Source organism: Mustela nivalis (assembly GCF_964662115.1).
Source record: "Mustela nivalis genome assembly, chromosome: 5".
In the NCBI taxonomy this organism is placed as follows: Eukaryota; Metazoa; Chordata; class Mammalia; order Carnivora; family Mustelidae; genus Mustela; species Mustela nivalis.
This window is the reverse complement of record NC_139024.1, coordinates 49,581,568-49,603,506: the sequence shown is the minus strand read 5'-3', so window position 1 is coordinate 49,603,506 and position 21,939 is coordinate 49,581,568. Positions and strand designations below refer to the sequence as shown.

At 35.0% G+C, this 21,939-nt stretch overlaps 1 protein-coding gene and 1 long non-coding RNA gene across 6 annotated transcripts in view; one reads left to right on the top strand and one right to left on the bottom strand.

The window, feature by feature from the left end:
- PHIP (PHIP subunit of CUL4-Ring ligase complex) overlaps positions 1 to 21,939 on the bottom strand; it is a 126,247-nt gene that overhangs the window by 43,497 nt on the left and 60,811 nt on the right. For 2 of the 3 annotated variants that reach the window (XM_082729626.1, XM_082729627.1), the window contains exons 16-20: positions 15,982 to 16,110; positions 14,620 to 14,845; positions 10,776 to 10,913; positions 9,891 to 10,074; positions 5,550 to 5,667 (exon numbers count right to left, since the gene is read on the bottom strand). In XM_082729626.1, coding sequence (XP_082585752.1) covers positions 5,550 to 5,667; positions 9,891 to 10,074; positions 10,776 to 10,913; positions 14,620 to 14,845; positions 15,982 to 16,110 — 795 coding nt within the window. The remainder of the gene's footprint in view (positions 1 to 5,549; positions 5,668 to 9,890; positions 10,075 to 10,775; positions 10,914 to 14,619; positions 14,846 to 15,981; positions 16,111 to 21,939) is intronic. The other variant, XM_082729628.1, reaches the window with a different exon arrangement.
- LOC309864298 overlaps positions 522 to 21,939 on the top strand; it is a 62,211-nt gene continuing 40,793 nt past the window's right edge. For 2 of the 3 annotated variants that reach the window (XR_014311443.1, XR_014311444.1), the window contains exons 1-2: positions 522 to 1,415; positions 16,686 to 16,992. This is a non-coding gene — a long non-coding RNA (uncharacterized lncRNA). The remainder of the gene's footprint in view (positions 1,416 to 16,685; positions 16,993 to 21,939) is intronic. The other variant, XR_014311442.1, reaches the window with a different exon arrangement.

Sequence of the window (21,939 nt, the reverse complement as noted above, 5' to 3'; positions counted from 1 at the left end):
ACATCAGATTTATATATACAATATATCATAAATATACAACATACAAAAAGAAAATCTTTAAAGTGACAGGAAATAACTTTGGATATCTAGCACTACATATGTATTTTATATATATGTATATACATATATATATAAAAAACTTTGGATATCTATAATATAACTATAGCTATAGCCTTTTCTTTCCCCCTTCTCATTAAACTTTGTTTTAATGGGTCTCAAAATTCTATGACAGATTTCTGGCCAAGATGTTTCCATTAAAAAGTACTGACTGATTGAATTATTAATTATTTTAAGGATTTATTTATTTATTTGAGGAGAGCACTCTCAATTTATTTGAGAGGGAGAGGGAGAGAGAGGGACTCTCAAACAGACTGAGATGAGCACAGAGCCCAATCTGGGGCTCAATCTCATCACCAAGATCATGACCTGAGCCAAAAATAAGAGTCAGACACCTGACTGCACCACTTAGGTACCCCTAAAAAGTAGTGATTTAAAAATGAATTACCTAAAATTTGCTGCACACTCACACAAACCAAATGATCCACAAAAGGTTCTTTTCTTCAAGGTTTTATGATGCATCATTATCCCTAAACAGTTTCTTAATATTAAACTTAAACAGCAAATTGAGACAAAACAGTTCTGGGATCACTCTTCTACCACTGATTAAGACAGGGTGGCAGGTATTATGGATAATATTCACTTAGTTTTGAGCTTTCTGGACAGACCTGATGACCTCGCCAGCTCCAGCAGCCTTCTTGTTCACTGCTTTGTTTACACCCATGATAACTGTCTTACATCACAAAGAGCCAAATGACCCCAAGGACAATAGAGAACCTCTCAACATACATGGGCCTGCCAAGAATTGTATCAACTATGGCAGCATCAACAGATTTCAAGAATTCAGGGCCATTCAGCTTCCTCCCAGAACAGCAATCTCCTTTGGCTCAGCAAACTTGCAAGCAGTGTGAAGCTGCATGACAATTCAGCACAGGTGTATAGCCAGCACTGATTTGGCCCGGTGACTCAGGATAAAAACCTGATCTGTGAAGCCAGCTGCTTCCACTGGTGGGTTATTTTTGCTGTCAGCAGCCATACTGCCATGGCAAGCATCTTTTATAAACATGTTCTTGACATGAAAGCCACATTAGCCCCAGGAAGAGCTTTACTCAAAGTTTCATGGTGTACACATTTTAACAGACTTGCTACAACTGTAATGGTGATGGGAGTGAACGTGACCACCATCCCAGGTTTGAGAATACCCGTCTCCACTTGGCCCATAGGGACAGCACCAACACCACCCGATTTTGTGGATGTCATGGAGAAATAGGCACAAGCACCTATCAGATGGATGAGCTGGTAGCAGGATATCCAGAACTACAAGCAGCATGGTTCCACAGGCATTTTCATCTTTACAGGTAGACTTTCCATCCCTTGAACGAATGCACATTAGCACTTGCTTCTAGCATTTATCGTTCCAACCATAAACTGTGTGGAGATGATAGCCAAATTTTTAAATACTGCTCATTCCTTAAAGATTTCTTTCTCTCTCTTTCTGGCTGTGGGGTACGCAATGGAAATCATTTTGTTAACAGCAATAAGAAGTCTAACATTAGTCAAGTTCTTATTCATTTGCAGGTGATTTTCTTTTTCTCTCCACAAACTTTCAGCATATTGTTTTGTTCTCACATATTATAATGTGTTGAGGTTTTACATTTTTAAATTCTATATTATTTTTGCCTTATTTATTCTGTTTGACTCACAATGTCTTTTTTTATTTATACTCTGGCACACCAGTTAAAAGTTAATTTTCGGAAAATTTTTCAGCTTTCTAAAGATTTTATATTACATGTGGAGAAACAGAAATTCTCGTTCATTATTTTTTCATCCCTTTCCTTCCTCTAATCTTGTATGCTCTCTCTACATATATCTACATTCATATTACATAAAAACATATGTTGTTTTTTACACTTCCCACATAGTATCTTTAGATCATTTCATCCCTTGTTGATACATTCTGAGAGTTCTTCAACTTGACTTTCCAGCTTACTAACTCATCTTTCAGGGTCTTAAATTCTTCCAGTCAAGTAATCTACTGAGTTCTTCTCTATTTAAATAATGATATGCTTCATCCCAATATATCAAATAGTATCCTCTACAGAACTGCTTTTCCTTACATTTCCAATATCCCCTCCTAGCTCTAAGAATATGCTATTTCAAGTATCTGTAATGTGTATCCCAATAGCTTCCCTGTGTAAGTCATCTAAGTCCATCTACAGTGTGGTTTTATTCCTCCTATCATGGTTTGGCTTCACAAGTGTGTTGGGGTGCTAATATTGCACTGAGGAGGAAAGTGAAAAGAGCAAAAATCTAAGTCTTGCTTTGTACTCCTAAAAAAGATTCTGGGTGTGTACTTCAAGACCTATATAATACTGCAACCTGGGTTCAACCATTCCCTGTTCCTACATCCATCTCCACTCTCCAGTTCCTTCTACAGTTGTGGAACCAGTCTTGCACTACAACCCTGCCCTCACTTCAGCCCTACTCTTGTCTAAACAGCTGCTAGTAATAGCCAAATAAAATAAAAGACATTTTCACATGCAAGGATATAAGATTCACTCCACCTGGGTTTTCTCTAAAAGAATTACTAAAGGACTTTCTAATTTTGTAGAAACTTTGGGATCTATGTAAAGGTATAAAAAGGAAACACTTAAACTTTGAGTAATATGTGAAGAATGTAATGTACAATACCTGCTTTTTCATTTAACATAAATATATTTACCTACAGTTCAAATGCATTAATTAAAAATTGCAATTTGTTCCATTTTGTAAAGCTTTCTCCTCAATTTCATATTTCTTGAGGATAAATGCCACGTTAAAGAACATTCATGATTTTAATGCTTTCCTAAATGATACAGTAGAAGGGAAAGCTGGCTGTCAACCAACATCTGTTCTCCTCTTTTTGCACAAACACAAAAATTTTCTTTGTCAGAATTTCATATGACTAAAATTCTGGCCAATGGGATATTTGGCACAATGTTACAGAGTAACTTCAAAGAATATCCCTCAATAGAGCATATGTGTGTCCTCTGCACTCTCCTTATTGACTTGATCCTCCATCCTTTAACCTTAAATGAGAAAGCTGGTATCTTGAGGCAGAAATTCAAGTTCACACCCAAGAGAATCAGAAAAATGAGAAGAGCTTCAGTTCTCAACACCTGCATCATCATACGGTGTCTGGACCAACCGACTGAGGCTTTTACATCAGAGATAAATATTACACCCATTTATTTAAACCACTGTAATTTGGGGACCAAACCTGCTACCAAAAATCGTGTAACTATTATTATTATGACTGTTTTCTAAATGGTTTTTGTATTAATTTATACTTCCCACCTGCACAGTATCTTTATTATTAGAGGAAAAAAACACTGCAACTCCGGGATGAAAGACGGCCATCTCATGATTTGTACACTCATAGGTTTGTTTTCAAACTTTTTTATTTTTTTAAAACTTGAAAAAAAAATAAGGTCATAAACCTTACTGTTCTACTTGTTTTTTTCCACTTAAAAATGTATCACGAACATTTCCCTAAGGCAATGGAGTTCTAACTGGTTTTGTTTAAAAAAGGTGCATTATATTCCTTAGCTAACAGATACCACAACAGTCTACCTCTCTTCCACCAATAGTCACTAAAGTCATTCTAGTTGTTGCTACCAGAAAAACTATAATATCTGAGTGTACATACATACATACATATATATATATATATATATACACACACATTCATATCAGTACTTTCCTATAAAAAAAACACTTTGAAGAAAATTACAATTATTGGATTAAAAAAGCATATTCTTTTAATTTTAATAGATATTACCATGTTCCATCCAAAAAAGTGATAGCCATACAAACTCTCACCATCACTCTAAGAGTTTATATCCCCACATCCTTGGATTCTGAGCAAAGGATCCAAAAAAGGGTATGCTTCTCAGTCACCATGAAAAAAACCCCAATGAACCAACCAACCAGCAACAACCAAAAAACCCCCCAGAAAACAAAAGATTACCTCAGATTATACTAATGGGAACCTTTGTGGGGTCCTACTGATCCCAGGGTATGATACCCTTAATAAAGAAAAATGTAAGATAGCAAAGGACTACTTGAGTCCTTTAAAAAGAAAAGTCACAAAATAAAAAAAAACTCTAGAAAAGGACACCAATATACAGGTTTAAGGAACTCAAATAGAAAGAGAAAGGAGAACAAAGTCGGGTTAAGAGACCAGTTATTTTTTTGTTTAGACAGGTGCTTAGACTGTGCTTAGACAGGTGCTTAGAGTGATAAATGAAGACGCTCTGTAGTTTACCTCAATTCTGAAACTTTCAAACTAAGGTGGTTTGAGAAAGAAGAATGGGAGTTGGTAAGTATGATTCCTTCACACTCAAGGAGATAAATACACATCTTTCCCAGATTAGGGCATAAACAAATGAAATCCAAAAATTTCTCCAAAGTAGGATGACAGGGAAACCAACAAGGCAAACTAATAGAAACAACTTCTTTTAATGGGGAAAACAAGAACTATTATTTAGAGTAGCATAGCTGACTTACCTATATTAACGTGCAAAATAGAAAAAAAGAAAAAGCACAAAAAACCAAAAGCAATAGCTGTTTTGGAGTACGCAACCAATGGCAGAACTAAAAAATAAAAGTGCAACAGCCCCTCAGAATAATGTATCACTTAAAATATAACCCCCCGGAAATTTTACTAGTTACCAAGCACATTTAGATACAGCCTTAAGAAAAACAGATACTGCAACAGGCCTCTGGGGGACAGGACGATAAACGGCCTTGAAGCTGAGCCGCTGGGGATGCCCCGCTCACTCAAGGTGGAATGCAGCCTGCTCCATGGAAGCCGAGCAGCTGGGAATGCCCGGCCCGCTCAGGGGGGAACACTGCCTGCTTCATTTTTCTGATATCTCCCCTTTCCCCCTGGAGAGCACCTGTGGCTACTTAGTAAGTCCTTTGAATGTGCTTGTTCAACTATAAACTTTATACTACTTGTACAGACATATTCTGCCTTCCTTCTTGTTTATCTACAAGGCATATGACTAACGTTTGACCTTCATCGACTCTTCTGTTGGTTCCTGTTTCTATCTAATAAAAGCGAGACTGTGGAGTTGCTCAGGGCAGCAGTCTTTTCGACTGTTGTCCCCTGCTCCCAATCTCTTGCAGCTGACTTGTTTGTGCCTAATTCTTCTCCCATTCGCTGACTGGAAGCGGCATAAAAGATCTTATTTAGGCTTATAATTTATTACATTTAATGGGCATGTAACAATTGGCATTTGGGGAAAAGGTATACTAGAAGGCAGTAAAATAAAAAAATTTAAAGTGGTAACAGACAACCTAAAAAGATAATCAAGAATTAACTATACCAACTTTATTGCATTAATTATTCTTTTTATGATGTTAACATCTTTACTTACAAAAGGGCCTTAAAGTAGTTACTATACTTATGAGGCATAGTATTAAGTATAAAAGTAACTACTATTTACCTTTGCAACAGTGGGTATTTTATTTTCTTTTGGAACAGTAAGGTGTTTTCTTTTCTCTTCTGATCTGTAAGTTTTTATTTCCTCTTCTCCCTTTGCAGTTCTCCATTCTTCTTGCCTACTGAAAGAGAATTAAAAGCCATACATGTTAATCTAGACTTTTTTTTTACAACTGATTTCACTCGGAAAGGCATGTTTGGTGTCAGAGAGGAAATGCTACTCCTGATGTTTTCTTATTGGATGGAGGCATGTGATAAACATTTCTGAGTTTCAATGCACAGATTGTTAACTCTGGACATAACGGCATTAAATGACTAGAATATTGGAGAGACAAAGTATCTGAGTTTGATAACTACTGCTTCTGTTTATGGTCTCTGGAAAATCAAGTATTCAGTACTGGGAACATGGTTATTCCTAAGGTAAATGCTCTAAGGGTTAGAAATTAGATTTACTTTTTTAAAAAATTATGTCAGTGTGGGCTGTGATAAATCTCTTAGCCACACGGATAGCTAAAATCTTAACAAAACGCACAGAGAACCTTGAGGCTGAATTATAACTTCTAAAACCCTGAAAAAACTATATTCTCTCCAATGAAAACTATATTCTCTCTGGCTTCAGCTACTAAAAAATCTCCAACTCATTCCAGGCATAGAGCTGAAAGTGAAAAACAGAAATAGTTAAGACCATTAATTGTGAACTTTAATTTCATGGAACCCAAACTTAAAAGGGCGAGAGAATTTTATTTTTTACTTAAATTGCGTATAACTTTAAAGTTTTTGACCTACAGGGGTATTTAATCTTTGAACTTTAATTTTTCCCTAGAGATTTCAGTTGGAAAGGAGTTAATATTCAAACTTGGAAGAACACTAGTGTTAATATTTTATTACTAGAGTATATTAATGTCATTTCACTTAATTGCAGATCTCTCACACAGCTGGTAATAATACTCAATGGAGACTGAGTAAATTTAAATCTTGTGAAAAGAATGGGCCTTGATTTAATTTTTTGTTTCACCTTAATCTTTTCTTTTTTAATTAAACTTTTTATTGGAATAACTGTAGATACACAGTTTTAAGAAAATAATACAAAAATTCCTTGTCTCCTTTACCCAGTTTTCCTGAATAGTAGCATCTTGTAAAACTATAGTACAGTATCACAATCTGAATGCTGACATTGACACACCGCACTATTCAGTACCAGTTTTACTTCTACTCATGTGTGTACGTGTATTTAGTTCTATTCAAGTTTATCAATGTGCAAGTTTGTGTATCCATTATCCCAGGTGAGATACAGAATATTTCCATCACCCAAATTATCCCTTATGGTATACTTTTCATAGTTATAACCCCAATTTTCTCTCTTCCCCCTCAACCCTTCCTCTCCACAAGGTCTAGCAATTACTAACCTGTTCTCTACCTCTTATAGGTATTTTAAGAATAGTCCTTAAAGTATGTAAACCTTTGAGACTGGTTTCTCACTCAGCGTAATTTCCTCAAGATTCACTCAATCTATTTTATCAATAGGTTGTTTCCTTTTTACTGTAGAGTAGTATTCCATGGTGTGGATATAGCTAAATCTGTTTAACCATGTACTCATTAAGGATATCTGGGTAGTTTCTAGTTATTGGCTATTACAAATAAATCTGCCACACACTTATGTACAGGGTTTTGTGTAAATGTAAGTTATCATTTCTATGGTATAAATGATCAAGAGTGCAATTAATGGATAATATAGTAGTTACACATTTAAGTTTTTAAGAAAGTGCCTGTTTTCCAGAGTGGTCACAATATTTTACATTTCCACCAGTAATGAACAGTGATGCAGTTTCTCTACACCCTCCTTAGTACTGGGTGATGGCACTATATTTTGGTCATTCTTTTTTTTTTTTTTTAAGATTTTATTTATTTATTTGACAGAAATCACAAGTAGGCAGAGAGAGGGAGAAGCAGGCTTCCTGCTGAGCAGAGAGCCCAATGTAGGGCCCTGAGATCATGACCTGACATGAAGGCAGAGGCATAACCCTCTGAGCCACCCAGGCACATTCCCCACCCCTTTTCTTAAAGATTTTATTTATTTATTTATTTATTTGTGAGAGAGAGAGAGAGAAAGAGAGAGAGAGAGCATAGGCAGGCAGAGTAGCAGGCAGAGGCAGAGGGAGAAACAGACTCCCCACCGAGGAAGAAGCTGGATGTGGGACCCGATCCTAGGACCCTGGGATCATGACCTGAGCTGAAGGCAGCGGCTTAACCAACTGAGCCACCCAGGCATCCCCATTTTGGTCATTCTAATAGGTATATAGAGATTATTTCCATGGCAGTTTTAATTTGTATTTCAATAATGGCTAATGATGTCAAGTATTTTTTCATTTACTTAATTCCCATCTGCATATCCTCTTTGATGACATGTCTGTGTGTTTTTGCTCATTTTCTGACTGGATTTTTAAACTTACCAATGAGGCTTTTTTTCCTTTTTTTTTTTTTTTTAGATTTTATTTATTTATCTGAGGCAGGCAGAAAGAGCACAAGTGACAGGAGCAGCAGGTAGATGAAGAGGGAGAAGCAGGCTCCCTGTTGAGCAGGGAGCCTGATGAGGAGGCTTGAGTCCAGGTCATGACCTGAGATGCAAGCACGCGCTTAACTGACTGAGCCACCTAGACACTCCTCCTGTTGAGTTTCAGAGACTACTTTATTTATTATTTGTTGGAATCCCATCAATGTGACTGGATTTAATTTTCTTTTAAGATTTTATTTATTTATTTGACAGACACAGATCACAAGTAGGCAGAGGCAGGCAGAGAGAGAGAAGGAAGCAGGTTCCCTGCTGAGCAGAGAGTTCTGATGTGGGGTTCGATCCCAGGACCCCAGGATCATGACCTGAGCCAAAGGGAGAGGCTTTCATCCACTGAGCCACCCAGGCACCCCTGGATTTAATTTTAATTAAGGTAATAGGTCTGACCCACATAAGAGCCTTCTAGTGGCAAACTGTAAACCACCTAGAAGTGGGGCATAGCCCAGGAAGATTCTCAAAGTTAAGACTACTAAGTATTGGGGGCAAAGCTCCAGGGAGGTCAAATATCCTTTGAAGTCATGGTCATAGCCCTGCCTGACCATTGGCTCAATGGTTAAGCTCAATGAAAAAGGGATAAAAAGGTAAAGAACATATGGAAAGATACAAATCTTCCCCCCTCCTCCTATTTCCTTCCATGTATGGGGACCTTCATTATCAACTAGCAACCCACTCCTGGCCTCTCTTCTACTCACTCTCTTTCCAGGGGAAGAAGTGAACTAATTAACTGATGTCCCCTGGAAGAAAAACCAGCTTAATATGGCCCAGTACTATGCCCTTATTTGCAATGTATACATTTTTTACTGCATTTTAAAGATCCAAACCCCACATGATCTAGTGTTACCTGTTTGGGGTTCCAGACTAGGAACACACTTTCATGTAGATGAAAGCCACATCCTTCACACTAGTATCAATAACAGAAAGTTCCATTCTGATTTCATATCTCATTCTTTTGTATGTTCATTTCCTTTAGAACTATTGTTAAGATGGATGTTACTTATTGAACCCCTTTAAATCTTAACATTAAAATTTAAAAAAGAGACAAAAATCTAACTAAAGGGTGCCTGGGTGGCTCAGTTGGTTGGGCAACTGCCTTTGGCTCAGGTCATGATCCTGGAGTCCCAGGAAGAGTCCTGCATGGGGCTCCCTGCTCTGCAGGGAGTCCGCTTCTCCCTCTGATCCTCCTCCTTCTCATACTCTCCCTCTCTGAAATAAATAAATAAAATCTTTAAAAAAAAAAAAATCTAACTAAAAATATGAGTTAATTTTTTTATTAAGGACATCTGGGTATACCTGTTATCACATAAAGTAATTGTTCAAATTTATACATTATTTGTATAATTAATCTTAAATCCTAACACAAATTTGAAGTATTGTCCAATAAAAAAGCCTAGCCTACATAAACAGTCATGTTCAAAGTGTTTTTAAATTATACAATTACTACTTTTTAAGTTAAAGAACTAGAAAAATCCTTAGTAAAATCTCTAAAAGAGTTTAACAAACTTTATGAAATTTGTTTTAAGATGTAGTTAAACAAGACAAACTAAGACTAAAACATGCTATCACCTTAACACAGCCCCTGCCATATCTTTTACATCAATTATTCTAGGAAAGGACATGACTAAAACTTAATTTTCTTCCAGAGTCATGACTAGTTTAAAATACTACCTCTTCAAAAGAATTTAAAATAAATTACAAACTTGAAAAGGTACTTTGAAGACTAAAATTAAAAACAAACATAAACAACGGTGGTACATAAAACTTCACAACTCTGCTTACCTGGCTACACCGGCTGATAGCTCAGGTACCACCACCCTTCGACTCCAAGCTACCAGATCCCGCTCTGTGGCTATTTCACTTCTTGGTGCATTGCTGTGCATTTGCCGTACACCTTCAATTTGTCCACTACGCCTCAGTCCTACATTTGGTGGTGAATGAACCTCTGAGGTAGAACTTACAGAGCCTAAGTGAAAAATTAATAGACTGAATTTTATTTAGAAACATTAGCTTAATGGAAAACAAAATCTGTATTATCTTATACATGAAACTTCATATTATGGCAAATAATTACCAAATTGGGAACCAAATCATAGGTGAAAATTTAATGAAAACAAAACATGGCTATGCAGTTAATTTGATAAACTAATGAATCATAACTGTTGACAGAACTGACATGCAAATTAATTGACATGTAAATTAAATTAATAACTGACATGTAATTAATTTTTAAAAAATGCTTTGTATTTTGGGAAAACTATGTAAGAAGCTAAAACAGAAAACCCAAGAATACTTATGCTTCATAAATTTCTTTTAACTTTTCTCTGAAAATAATACATGACAATAAGGACAGTGAGATATTTGAGACTGTGGAGTGTATTTCCACACATTAATGAATAAATTTATTTTTAAAGATTTTTTTAGGTTCTATATGTTTGTACTTGGAAATCTGGAAGAATATACATATTTAAAGACTCATTATCTACAGTTTGAAACCTTGTACTATGAACATTCTCTTGAGCATTATATATTTTTAAAAACGATCATTCTGGCAGCCTAATGTTTCATTTTATGGATGTGTCATAATTTGTTTAATCACTTCTTAATGTTCAGAGTTTAAACTATTACAATTTTTTAAATATTTCACTTAAAGCAATCACTGCTTACCTCTACTTAAACGGCTGGTATTACTGATACCAGCTTCACTAGAACGTCTCAGGTCTTGCTCCTGTTGTAGTCTTTGAATCATGCTGTCCAATGGGCTGATCTCCTGGTTTGCTTGCTGACTTAAAACTTGGTTCAGTCCTATATAATACCACACAAAATGCTAATGACACTTTAGTCAACTAGTCAAACCATTTTACTAATTAAGATCACTTTGCGTCCAGAATTAAACATAAATCTTGAGTACAAGCTCTAGAAATATCTAAAACGATTAACCTGGAAATATGCTAACTCAATATATTACAAACAGGACAAGGTGATAAGGTTTACCAAGTGTTTATGATTCAGGCACTCATATTAACCCCACAGCAATAAATTAGATACATATTATTAACTCTACTTACAGAAGAGAAAACCAGAATAACTACTCAATGTCATATATCTAATAAATGGCAAAAGTGGGATTTCTTAGACCAGCTACTTTGAAAAAAGGCAAATCTGATTACCCACTTTCTCAAAAAAAAAAAAAAAAAAAAAACCAAAACAAAACAAAAAAACCTTTACTGCTTCATTTACTCAGTAAATTCCACATAGTGTCTACTATGTGTTAGGAGCTATATACCAGGGAAGTAAGGATGCAGTGGTGAATAGGATATCAAGGTCCTTGACTTCAGGCAGCTAACATTCTAATGGGAAAACTGAACAATAAACCCTATATAAATGCAGACTATGAAGAATGTTAAAGATGATAACAGAAAGAAAATGGGGAGAAGAGATGGGAACTGCTTATGGTGAGTCAGAAAAGTCGAAGATGCCCTTTTTAAGAAGGCAGCATTTGAATTAAGACTGGAAGAAAAAGGAAAATTAGTCATTCATGTGAGGAGCAAGAAAAAGAACACTCCGGATAAAATCCAAGAGTTGGAACAAAGTCTCAGAGGTAGGGAGTAACTTGGTGTGTTTTAACCCACCCTAATTTTCCAGCATCAACTTTCACCTGTACCAGTCATATGGGACTATTGGACTCTTCTGCTCTCCTAAAAGGATAAACACCTTTATGCTTTTGGAGGTTTTAACCACAATACTCCCAAATGAAGTATAAATGTAATAAACACTAACATCCTCCAAGCACCAACTAACATGGTTTTTATCTCTGATACTTGCTCTGTGAAATCTTTCTAGACTACCCCTGAAAGACTTAGTTGCTATTCTCTTTCATTTTCTCAAACAATATATATGTCTTAGTACTCAGCCCAATATAAAAAGGAAGCCCACTAGTTAGTTCTGCAAAAGAATGGATTGCTTTATTTAATATTTTAATTCTTAATCTGAACACAGTGGTGGGCATATAAAAATGTTCAATCCTACTGAATGAATTAAAAAAAAAAAAAAAAGTGTATGAGACATGAAAGCACTGCCATGGGAGAAAGGAGCAATTAATAGCAGGTAAGTGGATATATAAGAAATGAAGAAATGGTTTCATCAAACCAGACTTTTAGAGTGGACTGGGAAGAGAAGATACAAAGAACATTCTGAAATGAAGAATTAGTAGTGAAAAAAATATAAGGAAAAGGAAAATTACATGTACTAAGCACATAATGTTATTTCATTTTATAAGAGAAAACTAAAATTCAATGGGACAAGTTGTTCAAGGTCACAAAGCTAGAAAGTGGTAAAAGCAGAGGTAAAAGTTAAAATGCCTGTGGATGCTTTCCTGTTGTGCTGCTGGGAAAACATCTCATATCTGAACATCAAGAAGTAATCTGATAGAGCTCAAGTTGTAACTGAAGAGGCATAAAGTGTATTACTGAAATACAAATGTAAAAATATAACAAAACTGCATTCAAGCTGACTTATCATTATAATACCCATCATCTATAGATCTAGATTTACAAATAGAAAAAGTTACAAATAATGCTAAAGATTTTTTCAACAAGTGTTTTTCTTCTGTCCTGTATTGTACTTGGCTAAGTCAAAAATAATGAAAGAAATGATGTTTTACCCTAAATTCTGTGACCTAGAACACTTACAAATTCTATGACTCACTTTGAAGCCATAATTATTGCTCAGGGTTCTCTTGTGGTCCTATACTAATAACTAGTATCTACACTTTTTTACAGTAAGGGCAGCTTAGTATGGAAAAACAAACAATGGACTAAGAGTCAGAACTGCATTTGAGTCCCTGTGATTTCATACACTTTAACTTAAACAAGAAATATGTTGTTAAATTTCCATTTTCTCAACTTTCAGAATAAGAATACCATACGAATTAAATGAGATTATTTATGAAAGTCATATACAAATGGGTTAAATGGAGGAAAAAGTAATAGCCACAATAATTAAATAGCACTGATATTTTAATAAATGAGTCCTTTCCTTATTTCCCCATGCCTGAACCCTATTCTGAGACCTGGGCAAGATCTGATTCCATTTCCCCTCAAAGAGACTGAAGACATTTATCTTAATTTCAGTCCTATGATCAAGACTTCTCTATTAATTTAGACTTCTCTACTCTGAATACCTGACTAGATTTTTTGAATACAACCTGCTTCTTAGATTCCTTGAGTTCATGCTGTGTCCATGTATAAGATATTTTAATTTCACATACTCCAGACTTTCAGGTCTGCTGAACTGTACTACTCTCTGCAAGTAGCAGCAGAGTCTATTCTTCTAATGCTTCCCCTCACCCTCCATCCTGAGTGGGCATGACCACCTTCAAGAGCAGCCCTTCCTATCCAGTATGTTCATCCTCATTACAATTTCATGCCCAATCCTTAAAGGAAAATAAGAGATGGGCCCTCTGGAATGCAATATGACTGGTTTCTCTGCACAGCTTATAGAATCTAAATTTGTTATATAAAAGTTACTCGTTAAATATTACATCCCTTATGTGTCCTTTACATCTACTTAGAAATTTTGTCCATTATGCCAGAGTTCAGAACTTAAAATATTTTCTTAAATTTTTCTTTAAAAAGATTTATTTACCTATTTGAGAGAAAGAGAATGAGAGCACAAGCAGAGATGGACAAAGGGAAGGCAGAAAGAATTCTGAAGCAGACTTGGCACTGAGTGTGAAGCCAGACTCAGGGCTTGATCCCACAACAGTAAGATCGTGACCCTGTGCTGAAACCAAGAGTCAGACACTTAACTGACTGAGCCACCCAGGTGCCTTCATAAATTATACTAGTCTAAACTATAACAAAGATTCTTAAATTACTGGTTTAACCTTCTTTTATAATGGTTTCTATTACTTTCACTTAATAAATTAGTGCTACATCTCTTGTCAAAAGGGAAGGTCTACAGACCTTGTCTCCATTTCAAGTCCCTTTTAATTCGTCAACTAATTAGACTTTCACACTCTATTATTTCACCAAAACAGCTGTCAACACTTTCATTCCTACCTTACTTAAATTTTTAGAAGTTGATCACTTCTTAAAACAATCTTCAATATGAATAAGGTATCTATTCTTATTCTTTCTTTCACATCATACTATTATTCCCTTTAATAACATTTATCACAAGTTTTAACTATTTGTTTATAACTGTGCTTATTAATCTTACTCCATGAGAACAAGGATTGTACCTGATAAATTCACTACTGAATACCAGTTTACCAGGTGTCACAAAGATGAATGAATAAATTACCAAGATCATTGCTTTAACTCTCCAATGTTTCTTAATCTTCTTGCAGTATATAATTCAGAATTGTTTAAAGGATTTTAGAGAAATTTTTAAAAATAATTTTACTTCTCATTTGTTCAAAACAATAACAAAGCTTTACCCAATTAGCAATTTTACAAGACATCATTAGAAATGGAAAATTTGGCTATCTATGAAAATGAGCCTTTACCTGAGGAAGTTACTCCCATTTGAGGGATAAGTTGCTCCTCCCTGCAATTTTCACGACCAGGAACTAATCTCTGATATCTCGATGGATGAGGATTACCATCAACATCAACCAAAAATGGGGGAGGCATGAGATGAGGTGCTTGCTGAGTCTGTTCATCTAATACAAAGTTGTTGGCATCACGAATAAGGGGCCGATAATCACTATGAAAGAACATCTGATCTGCTATCTATAAAAAAGAGGTCCACAAAGATTGGAAAAATAAAAATTTATCATTATGAATTTCTAATGGAAGGCAATGTCTTAATGTAAATCATGGTATTAAGCAACAACATAAAACAATACTTTTTCTTGAGTTAATGGTAAGTCTTTATTATACTTCTACATTAAATTTTATGACCAGAAAAGCAGCTACTTTGAATTTTCTCTGCATGAAGGAAAAGACTGTATACATAAAACACTAACACGATAAAGTTGTGTAATTTCAAATTAAATGTTAAAATCAAATCTAGGTATAGATCACTAAGCGGTACTTCTACTTTCATTGAGCTACCATGAATTATCTTATTTTTTAAACTATTAAACATAGTAATTACCTGTTTTAGCATTTTGCAAAAGGAAATCACTCAATGAATTTATTCTTTGAATTAAACTCTAATGAAGTCATTTATACAATTTAAGAAAACCTTTAAGTACACAAATGTTGACACAAAAATTAAATCATGGCATGATTTTCCAAGAGTTGATAAGCATTTTCTCTAGATTTTTTGAAATAACACAAAATTATTAATATGAACTCAAGCCTGACAAATCCGTAGCTTCAAAATTTTATTGATTTGGAATTCTACGAACTATTCAATTTTTAGGTCTTTTAATCACTAAGATAAGCTCTTTAATATTTAAAAATATTAGCTACCATCAGCAGGCCATGTATTTTTGAGAACCTCATGAAAGCCACAGATTTATACCCCAGATAAGTGCACTTTATCCATATAAATAAAATATTTCACATAATTTCAGAGTCTCTCTATGGACAAGTTCTCCCATCCTGGCTTCAGATTTACTTATCTAGACTGCTCTTGCAGGCTACATAGAGTTATTCCTTCTGAAATGTAAAGATGGTTAAATAAGATCTAATTATTAACTAATGTCTACTACAGAGAATAGGAACTTAACAACTGCAGTGCTCACCCTCCTCTCTAAAACGTAAGTCTCTAGAATACTTAAAATATGATTGATTCTTCAAGCTTGAGGCTGAAAGCATAAACAATGCTCATCTACTCCTGAAATACACCTCCTAACCATCCATGGATTTAAAACAAAATAACCAGGAAAAAAAAAAGATACAGAATCATCATACACTACCTTGTCATATTTACTACTGGAGCCAAAGCCAAAAATAAGAAGATGTCCATGAGAGTCTGTGCATGCAAAATGCTGACCATCAGGAGAGCATTTGCAGTCAAACACTGCACCATGTCCTTGGCCTTCAATCTGAAATATATTTAACCAACAATCAAAAAGTTGCTATTAAAATATAAAGAAGTGGTCACTACCATTACTAAAAATTTTATGATAAAAGAGATGCAGAAGTATACATCCCAATGGAGTGAAGATTAAGCATAACAGAGTACAGTAACAAAATTTGTGAATATCATGAAAAGTGCCAGATTAATAGCCTTGAAAAACAAAGTGTTCTCTTTATGCACACACAGACCAGACACAATTCAGGAAATAAAACATCAATTTCCCCCACCCATAGAATTCTGCTTCAAGTCTTTAAGCCACATTTACAATGTAATTGCACCTTACGTTCCATTTTATCTGCATTTAATCAAGCCCTTTCAGCAAAGGCTGACAATGTGTCATAACTACAGCGATTTTTTTTGTTGTTTGTATGTTTTGTTAACTCTTGGAAGTAGTAGCCAGAGATTATTGCTCACAAGACACTAAATCTTTTTCTTTTTGGTAATAAATTCCCTTGATGGTCTGACTCCTCTTTTAAATGGTGAATTTCAAAGGTTAAAGAAAAGGTTTTTTTTACCTGATAATTGTTTTCTGTTTTCCAGTTCCATTAATCCAGAACGAATGGGTTTCTCCCTGCAACCTGTCAATCAAACAGAGGTGGCCAATCACCACTCTGAATTTTTTTTGCTCTCAGTGCTTCTTCAGACTATGTTCCAGTTGAAACTTCTTTAGCAGTGTTCTGAAAGAGGTAAAAGTTCTAACCTATCTAAAGCACATCTAGGGACTGAATTTCAGAAAACAACTAAAATAGGGAGTTGACCTCCCTAACAAATAACAACTAAGGATGATTTTCAACAAATGCGATTGGATTTCTGGATTAGCAGAATCGGAACGCACACACATTATCAGGTAAGAAATACCTCCTCTCTGTTCCGGTATCCACTGATCTAGAACAACTGAATTTTACTAGCAATATCCCAATATTTCAGGAAATGCTTAGAAAAGAGAGAAGTGGTAATTTTCTTTCTTTAGTGTTAAAAATATAGCGTAGGAATGGATGTGCAGTTCACCATATATGGAAGTGAAATTAAAATTTACAAGAATAGTTGATTTCTCAAAGAAAGTTTGCATTTTGGTCAAAAGAGAAACTATCACTCTAAAAGAAAGGGTTCTGCCCAAGAAGTTAATATAGTACCACAAACTGACTCAAAAAGAAAACTAGTTTCTCTTTAGAGCTTGCTGAAAAGAAGGAAAGAGTGCACTGGTGTTTATTAATGTATTTTGTATAGTGATAATAATGGAAAAGAAATAACTCTCCTTAAAATTAATCATATGAAAGAAAATCAATAAACTTATCTAATGACTAATATACCTAAAGATTAACCATACAGCAAGAAAATGAATAGTAAGTGAAACAGGATCATTTTTTGGTTGTGAAGAAAGTTGGAGGAAAAGACAGCAGACAAAGGGAACTGATTCCTTGAGTCTATGTTAAAACTATTCAAAAAATGAGAAAGAATAGAACTACTTCTCCAAATTAGCATATGAGCATTAGTAAACACATATATCTTAGTATTTGCAAAAAATGAGATACTACAAATGCAGAAATGTCAGGATTCAGGTCTCTTTTTCAATGTTTTCTAGGCAAAATAAAAAATTACAATAACTGTTATAAATAAGTAACCACTTGAAAAAATTTGATCTCTAGATAGAATTTAACATAAAAAATTCAAGACTTAAGAATTCAAACTTCCTTGGTTATGTGCTGTTTTTATTTATTTCAGATCAAAATTTCACAAAAGATGAAAAACAAAAAGCAACAACTTTAAAACTACTCTAATATAATAAAAGCTTCCAGAAATGTAATACTATTGTTATAAGCCTATGTTTACAATTCTAAGTACACAACAGAACAGAGGAAGAGATCTAGAAGAAGTCTATGGGGTATCTGAGTGGATCAGTGGGTTAAGCCTCTGCCTTCAGCTCAGGTCATAATCCCAGGGTCCTGGGATCGAGCCCCACATCCGGCTCTCTGATCAGCAGAAAGCCTGCTTCCCATTCCCCCCCGAGCCCCCCCTCGCCTGCCTACTTGTGATCTCTGTCTCTCTCTCTCTCTCTGTCAAATAAATAAATAAATAAATCTTTAAAAAAAGAAGTCTGACACAGCAACGGCAAAGGATATTTGATATACGTTCACAAGCATGGTATCCTTCACATGATGTTTAGGCAACCTTGCTCTGTATATTTTCCTTTTTTAAATTTTTTTTTGGTGAGGTGGGCTGTATAAGGATCAATCAATCCTATTTCTATGCTACCTACCAACGTTGCCAAGTTTACAGTTAGAAGATCTGTAAAAGAATACTTTGGAGATGTGGAACTTACAAAACTCTAAAAAGGCAAAGAAAAAATATCAATCTTATTGAAGATCATTGGGTTTCCTATATAATACATGACATGAATATGGCTGGGCAGTATCAACTTTCTTGGTATAAGGCATCTGTATAACTTCAAAGGGACTTTTATGTAAACAAATAAAAGTTTATTTCCACAACATCAGAAAAAAGTAAAAGCACACTATTTGGCTTAACCATTATTCATTAAGGAGGCATTAAAAGAGTCTACTTATGAATCAATCAGAAAAGCTGTCCATAATCTAATTAATTAAAACGTCAAATTTATCTTTAGTAATGGTTCCTCCAATAATAAGCACATAACCATAAAATGTAGACTAGGCTTTCCAGCTAATACAAAGGAGGAAAATATTTTATTTTCCCTATATAACTAAATATACTGTAACCATTTTTATAATTATGCTGCGATTAAGATAAGCCAAACAAAAAAAGTTAAGTACTTCTCTCTGAAAATGATTTCATTTTCTTAAATCAGGCTTAAAGTATATAGAATTCCCAAAGAAAAAAAATTTAATCATGAAGGCACTATTATTCATGTATAACTAAAAAACAATGCAGCTTATATTAAAAAACCCAAAGGATTAAGGGGGGCCTGGGTGGTTTGGTCAGTTAAGTGTCTGACTCTTGGTTTCGGCTCCAGGTCATGATCTCAGGGTCCTGAGATCAAGCCATGTGTCTGGCTCAGCCCTCAGCATGAAGTCTGCTTGTCCCTCTCTCTCTAGATCTCTCCCCCTGGCTCCTTTGGCTCTCTCTCTCTCACTCTCCCAAATAAATAAATGAAATGGAAACAAACAAACAAAACCAAAAGGGTGAAATATCTTCTCTATCCATACTGGAATTATATGGGCCTATGATAAAATTTAATGTACTGCTTAACCCAAGAATAAGTCAACATAAAATTTAATATTGTATACAACTGATGCCAGTATTTAATGTATGCTGTAGAAAATTAAACAGAAAGAAAGGAATAATAATGACTAATTGTCCAAGTGAATTTTAGATGAATTACCTCTCATAAAATCAAGCATACTTAAACATTTGGGAATATGTAAATACAGACCACACAATAAAATTCATACATATTAAATCACAATAAGGAAAGCTGAGAAAATCCAGGCTGTGGTATTTACCAATAAATGCAAAAATTTCAAAGAGAATAGAGGTTAAGATAAAAAATTTATTCAGCAATAATGACATAAAGTTATTTTGTTTTTAAAGCAAGAGATGAAAGGATTAGACAAGTTAAAATAATAATTACTCTGTAGGAAAGTCTCATACTGACTAAAGAATTCTAGAAATATTTCCAAGAAATGAGTAGTACAATCTTATTAATTTAGAGATTTATAATGAATTTGAAAAAATACAAAAAAAGCTTTGAAGATGTCCTATTTAATGAAGTAGGCTAGCACCTTTTTCAAGGCTGAATACTATCCACAACTGCTAATGTAATTTTTGAGAAGCAGAAAGATGAATACTTAAAGATGAATAATTAAATGAGGCTTTTGATCCAAGAGACTTCTCTGGTAATGGGCAAATCACCTAATCTCTCTGTGAAATGACAAAGATAATTTAAACAATCACGAGAGTCGTACCTAGTCCTAAAATTCTAACATCTGACACTCAAAGCAAGACTTTTTGGAAGAATTAGACAAATCTGGAAATGAGACATGCTAGAAGTACTAGAATACAGACTAAAATGACAGGTTCTAAATTATATCATGAGGATCATACATACAGGTGAATATGAGAAGTATGTTGTCCTAGAGAGACTCAACACAAATCAGGAAGATGGACTATCTTAACCAGAATCATCCTATTAAGGAATTATTCCATGTCTATAACCAAGGTCAATTTTTTGGTCTCATTTTTCTTTTTCTTTTTAAAGATTTTATTTATTTGAGGGAGAGCGAGCACAACCCAGGGAGGAGGGTGGAGGGGGAAAGGGAGAAGCAGACTCCCCGCTGAGCAGGGAGCCCAATGCAGGGCCTGATCCCAGAACCCTGGCACCATGACCTGAGTTGAAGGCAGTGGTATATTTTTAAAAATGAATGAGACTGGTGCGCCTGGGTGGTTGGTTAACAATTGGTTAGGCATTCAACTCTTGATTTTGGCTCAGGTCCTGGTCTCAGGGTTGTGATACTGAGCCCCACCTACAGCTCTGTACTCAGGAGGGAGTCTGTCTGAGATTCTCCCTCTCTCTCTGCCCCTCTCCTGGCTAGCAAACACACATGAACTCTCTCTACATAAATAAAAATCTTAAAACAAACAAACAAAAAACCAAAACCCACCATTTAGAAGGGAGCATCTTACCTAGAAATTGAAAATTATGAATATATTTTTTTAAGATTTTATTTTTTTGAGTGAGCGCAAAGAGGGAGAGGGAGCTCAGCTCTGCTGAGCAGAGAGCTGGGTAAGGAACTCCATATCCCAGGAACCTGAGATCATGACCTAAGGTGAAGGTAGATACTTAATCGACTAAGCCACCCAAGTGCCCAAAATTATTAATCTTTTAAGTACCCTAACAATTCTGTGATATAGACTCATATCCCAAGAATAAAATAGCTGGGAAATGGAATTTATGCTAAGAAATACCCTTATAAAATCCTTATGTATAAAGAACTTTTAAAAGTTTATCTACCTGGGGAGAAATAAACTTAAAGTATACTAGATGGGTGGCTCAGTGGGTTAAAGCCTCTGCCTTCGGCTCAGGTCATGATCCCAGGGTCCTGGGATAAAGCCCTACATCGGGCTCTCTGTGAAGCAGTGAGCCAGCTTCCCTTCCTCTCTCTCTGTCTGCCTCTCTGCCTACTTGTGATCTCTGTCTGTCAAGTAAATAAATAAAATCTTTAAAAAAAAGGGAAAGTACACTGGATAACTGAAGACAGACACTGTCACACATATGATTAAAATAAGTTTTTGCTACTTTCTAATCATTCTGATAGTTACACTAAAATAAAAAATGTATCTTATGGGAAGTTATCCACATTCTAATAGTCTGGGTGTCATCAAATTACTTTAAAAAGGCCATTAGTAAATGAATGTTTCCTTTAATACTGAAGATGCTTTAATTTATAATTAACATTATTACATATGAATTAAAGATAGCTATTTAAGTAGTGCCAAGATAAGTAAATTTGTGTAAAAAAGGAAACTGCTGGCTTGATAGAACCAACAGATACATAAAAGTGGTTCTGAAGAATCAACTCTAATTTTCATCAAAAGAACATTTTATTATCAAAATAAGTAACTCATCTTCGAATTTAACCACATTCTGTTTAACTGTATTTTAATTTCACTGAGGGCTGCAACATTACTAATCAATCCTACTTGTAATCTATTCTCATTCTTTGTCCCCTGACATGGTACTAGCATGGTACCTTTCTAATATATTCTCTAGAGATTTTCTTCCTGTCTCCATTTGCTAAATATGACTACTTCTGAAAGT